Source organism: Octodon degus, unplaced genomic scaffold (assembly GCF_000260255.1).
Source record: "Octodon degus isolate 3935 unplaced genomic scaffold, OctDeg1.0 scaffold00026, whole genome shotgun sequence".
In the NCBI taxonomy this organism is placed as follows: Eukaryota; Metazoa; Chordata; class Mammalia; order Rodentia; family Octodontidae; genus Octodon; species Octodon degus.
In genome coordinates this window covers 16,633,446-16,638,810 of record NW_004524602.1, presented here as the reverse complement: position 1 = coordinate 16,638,810, position 5,365 = coordinate 16,633,446, and the positions used below count along the sequence as shown (strand labels likewise).

At 55.9% G+C, this 5,365-nt stretch overlaps 1 protein-coding gene across 1 annotated transcript in view; it reads right to left on the bottom strand.

Annotated features, from left to right (window-relative positions):
- Myo1e (myosin IE) overlaps positions 1-5,365 on the bottom strand; it is a 171,974-nt gene that overhangs the window by 39,381 nt on the left and 127,228 nt on the right. The window contains exon 16 of the mRNA XM_023712658.1: positions 4,307-4,388. Within this exon, the coding sequence (XP_023568426.1) occupies positions 4,307-4,388 (82 nt within the window). The remainder of the gene's footprint in view (positions 1-4,306; positions 4,389-5,365) is intronic.

Below are 5,365 nucleotides of genomic sequence, written 5' to 3'. Positions count from 1 at the left end.
TATTTTAAAGATAATAATGTAAAAAATAAAACGATACAGAATTTCAGAACAAGGTGACAGGAAGTGAACAATGGCTGTCACTTTGCATACTGTCCTCTCCAAAGCAGTTGCTCAGATCACCAGGTGCAGGCGTGCGACACCGACCTGGCAGCGCAAGCACGAGCCGCGCCTTTCAACGAACTCACAGAAATTAGGCATTGTGTGTGTGCATGTGTGCGTGTGTGCGTGTGTGCATGTACTGCGGCCCGAGTGTACGTATGTATATTCTTTCTTTCTCTTTTCCCCATCCCAGTTTCTCTTTCTTTGCGCAGTTTCTTTCCCTTTCACAGTATCTATTGTACCTTTCGGATTTTATTTACTCTGAGGTTCTTACACCAGGGAGACAATTCCATGGTTACATATACGAGTCTGATTTATTTCACCAATGAGCAGTCTCTAGCTGCATCCATTTACCTATAAAGCCTCGAGCTTACCTTTTAGATCTGAGCAATACTCCACTGTATAAGAACACACGTCCCTGTATAAGCCTGGGGATGAGCGGCGTCCCCCTGGCAGGCACCTCCTTCCTTCTCGAAGCTGGGACATTCCACGGCACCTCATTTATATTACCTACACTCTCAGGACCCAAAACAGCACTGAGCCCAGGCAGACAGAGCCACATGCGCGAAGCCAGACCTCGGCGAGTCAGCACCCACGCTGCGTGTGCACAGCGAGCCACGCCCATGCCGGTGTTCCCGCCCCACAGCAGCGCTTGCCCTGTGGCCTGAGGATGTGGCACCAAGGCAAACCCTCCTCCAGGCAAATCAGCACAGAGAGGGGAAACCTCTGAAAGAAAACAGGGAAAACCTGTCTCCAAAGCGTGACAACCATAAACCATCCAGTCAGCAGAAGCCTTGTGCTGCAGCAGACCATCTGCTCTCGCTCTGGGTGAGGGCTTCACTGTTCCCATGGGAGTGGGAAACCCGAGACCCTTGGGAAAACCATGGGGCAAAGACACAGCAGGACACCGCTGGCGGCTCCAGCCTCTGCGGGGACAGACACAGATAGAGCTGTTTGTATGCCTGAAATGAGGGCGGGGCTGTGGAGCTCGCCTGACCCAAGCAAAGCCTGCGGAGGCAGCGGTGGCCGCATGTCTCCTGTGATGGTGTTGCTTGCCCCTGAACGGCCATCTGAGGATCTTTGCAACAGGAAGGTGAAGTTGGAGAGGGACTGCGGAAGCTTCTTCAGCCTCCAAACGTAATCCAGTCACCTTTAATTCTGGATCCTCATCTTTCCATTTAAAGCCTTTGATTTCCTTGTGTCCTAAGCGTTCAGCAGCCGTAGTCTTCTCACGCAGCATAGGACAGGATGCAGTGAGTGGTGCTGTTTTTGTGCCACTTGAGCGCAGTTCTCGCTGGGTCAGAACGGTCACTGGACAACAGCTACTGGATGTGCTTCGTGGGCAAGGTGTGGGGTACCTTGGGCTCTCGCCACCTCACACCAGGCCTAAGTGATAGCTACCACTGTTATTCCCATTTTGTGGAAAATCTGGGCTTTCTGGAAACACAGGATTGCTTGAGATGACCGTGTGTAAGCAGCGGAGGGAAGACTTCAACCTGAGCCCGGGTCCAACCACAGCGCTACTCTCCTTCCTGGCGGAGATGCGGCAGAACTGCTGTGGCAGACACCAAGCTACCAGGGGAGTCGGCCATGAGCATACATCCAGCCTTCCCCGTTATCCTGAGGGTCACTGGGCAGGCACACAGCAGTAGCTGAGATCCTTGAGGCGCCTGAATCTAGGGCCGACAGAAGCGGGCAACACTAGCTCAACAGAAGGGGGCGTTGGTGCGTGGACACAGCGAGGGCAGCGAGAGCGGAGGAGCCTGGGCCTCCCGCTCTGTACGGAGGGCACACAGCCAGGGTGGGCGGCCAGCTCTGTGCTGACCGCGGGGCGTGACTAGTCGCTAGGCTTTTTAGGCCTCAGCGTCTCCAAGGCAGCCTAGCCCATGCGGGCTAAGCAGAGGCCTCTGGTAGCCTGATCTGAAGGTGGAGTGGACAACACACATGGAGTGGAGCAGGCTGGCCCCCAGCCCCTGCGTCGGACCCCAGCTCACCTGGGTCACGGGGCACCTGGCCACCTTGGACCTGATTCTGCCCCAATCTTTCCAACTCTGACCCTCACTTAACTTCAAGCTCAGTCATCCAGAACACTAGGAAATTTAGAGAAATCTCCAAATTAAGTGTCCTTGAATAGAGCCCGCTTTTATTTACAACCAAGTTGGTGATTATTCCAATAAGCAAATATTCTAGGAAACCCTCTAGAATCTATACCATACAGGAGCTTTACATGTTTAAACAATTAGAATGCAAAATAACAAACTCTAAAACTACCCTGAACACAAATTCAGCTTTTCTTCAAGGAATTCGGGCTGTCCTGTGCCCCACCCTGGTCACCTGGGGACATCTGTAAGCACTGTGGTGGGGGAAGCTGGCCGAGCACAGCTTCCTGGGAGGCCCCCTGTGGGGAAGAGGCCGCCCTTCCTGGTAGAGCTCCAGGCGGACAGAGCACACACACAGCTCACCAAGGAGGCCCTGGGGTGAGCCCCCCTGCTTTGCATAAGCTGGCTGCCTTCCACTGACCTCCTGGGAAGGGCCCAAATTCTGTCACCCTGAGGCAAACGCCAAGCAAAGACAGCAGACTTTCAAAGGCGGGAAGAGAGCCCTGTTCAGTCCCTGCTCTTCTGCACGGTCTGTAACGCAGACACGCGGGCTGAGTCACCATCCCTGGTGAGCAGCCCTCAGTCCGAGGGAGGCAGTCCCATGACCAGACGTTCCGGCCCAGGGCGAGTCCTCCCAGAGCCCCGAAGCGAAGCGTGAGTCAGGAGCATCACATGGGCGTCAACATCCAAACCTCACCAAGTGCCATCTGGCGCCTGCACTCCACTCCGCTCCACAAGACCTAACCCAGTGAGCGCCCCGGACCTAAGCTCCTCAGGCCCAGAACCCAGCTTGCAAAGTCGGGCACGGTGGCGCAAGGCAGGGCCCCAGCTCCCGAGGCTGAAGCAGGGCACTCCGCTGAGCCCAGGAGACGAAAGCCAGCCCGGGCAGTGGAGTGAGATACTGAGGCTCCTCGGTCTTTAAAAAAAAAACAAGCCAAAAACCCCACAAACCAAAACAGCAGCTGGTACCTGACTTCTGCCCCAAAAGCCAAGAATGCCTCCTGATGGAGGCTCTATTGCTTCCTGCTTTGTGGCCAGGGTTGCTGCCCCCAGGAAGCCTGGCAGGGGCCAGGGGCCAGGCGGCGCGCATGAAGGAGCCAGAGGAGCCACACACTCAGGGTGCCCCGACTGGGGTCTAGGGTGGCGCAGTGAGAGGCTCCTCGTGGACTTGCACACGGGGGGCACCGGGGACGAACAGCAGCAGGACCCGCCCGTGCAAGAGAAGGTGTGCATGCCGGGATAAGCCGTGGAACAAGCACAGGGGTGTGTGTGCGTACAGGGTAGAGTACAAGAGGACGTGACCAGCTTTTTGTGCAGAAGATGTTTCAGGCACCCTGTGAAATGCCCTCGAGGGGTGACTGACAGCCCCTCAGATAGACACTAAGACCTCCAGCCCCGAATAAGCAAAAGGGGCTCTGAAGGTGGGTGACAGGCTGGCAGTCCCACGGACAGCCAGAGCCAGGGACTGTGAACGTGGGCAACAGAACTAGCAAAGCCCTACTATGCTGCTGTGGTCTTAAGACAAAGTATCCAGTGACTACTCCTCAGTTACGCCGGCACAACTTTTCCGTGCAGAACGCAACTGGTGAAGATGAATTCACCGCACCGTGGCCCAGACAGGGCTCTGCCCGCAAGGGACGCCTGGAAACACAGACTTCCTCCTGGCTCTGGGACACATCATGCAAACTACAGCCAGACCCGGGAGAGGGGGGCGCGGGCTGTAAGTCATCCCTACACAAGGAAGCCAAGCTTCAGGCGAGCCATGTTCTAGGGTGGCAGGGTTGGGGCCTAGCCTGCAAAACCGACCTCAACAGCCAAAGCATGACTCCCAACTACAAAATTTCTCTGCTAGTTTAACCTAAATTCTTCTAGATTCAGCTTAAGGCTGTTTCCTCTTGGAGAGCAGCTGCGTATAATCGGCCGACTATTAAACTTAAGATCCATTTGGGGTTTCAGAGCAGTCATGGCAGATGCAACTATACCCCGTGACCTTTTCACAAGTGGTATGTGGACTTGGGGGTGCCTCTCAGCAGCCCCTTCCCTCGCTAAGTCCTGCCTGGGAGCCCCCGATCTCAGAAGAATCTAGGAACTTCCCCAGCTGGACTAACCTTTATTTTGCTTCCAGCAGTAGTTGGGCGTCCTTTCTTATCAGCTTGTAGATTTTCAGGAAATAAAGACTTTATAAAAGGCCTGGCAGAGGAGAGAGAGCAAGAGTTAGCAACCTCCAGGAGCCGGGGGTAGGAGCCGGCTTCACTGGAGAGCAGGGCTCAGGGCTGCCTACACCTGGCCGAAGAATGGCCATGCGACGGGGTGGGAGATAGCTTGGTGGTCTAAGTGCCTGCCTGGCAAGTACATGGACCCAAGTTTGATCCCTGGCACCACACGCCATGCCAGCCCTGAGGCGTTGTGCGGTGACGGCCCCAAAAGTCAGGCATGGTGGCACACGCCTGTAATCCCAGCTCTGGGGAGGCTGAAACAGGAGGATCACTATGAGTCCGAGTTGTGTAGTGAGACCCTGCCCCAAGTAAATATGAAAGAAAGGCCGTGCGACCCATGGGACCTGTCACGGCCATGCTTGGGAAGTGCCCCACAGACAGTTTGCGAAGACGAAGCTGCAGGGAATAGGCACCGCAGAGTCCCCGCCTGAGAGGTGCTCCAGGCCGCTGCTGTGAGCAGCCCTGCTCACTCAGGACAGGACAGAGGGAAGCCGCCGTGGGCTTGTGAGCAGTAGGGCAGCTGGAGCTCAGGCTGTGGCAGTGTGTGGCTGAGGAAGGGCTGCTTTGGCGTAGAGCACAGCTCTGAACCTGCGCGAATGGGGTCGCCGCTGGATGACTATCTGCCACAGTGGGCCGTGGTACTGCCCTGCACAAGGGAGCTCTGCCCACCTGATGCCGGCAGCAGCTCGTCGCCGTGCCCGTACAGAAAACAGTGACAAACTGCTTTGACAGAGCGCTGCTGCGGTGCTTGCTTTCCAGCTGTGTCACGGCACAGGAGCCAGGGAGGATGTCACAGGCCCCCCAGTGGCCTGGGCCTGAAGGCTGCCACTTGGAAGGCACCCGGCAAGTAAGTACCAACTGGCTGAGTGAAGGTGATCTGACACTCACCCCTCAAACACGATTTTCTGGGCATCTTGAGATTTCCAGAAATCTCCAGTAATCTGCTTTTGA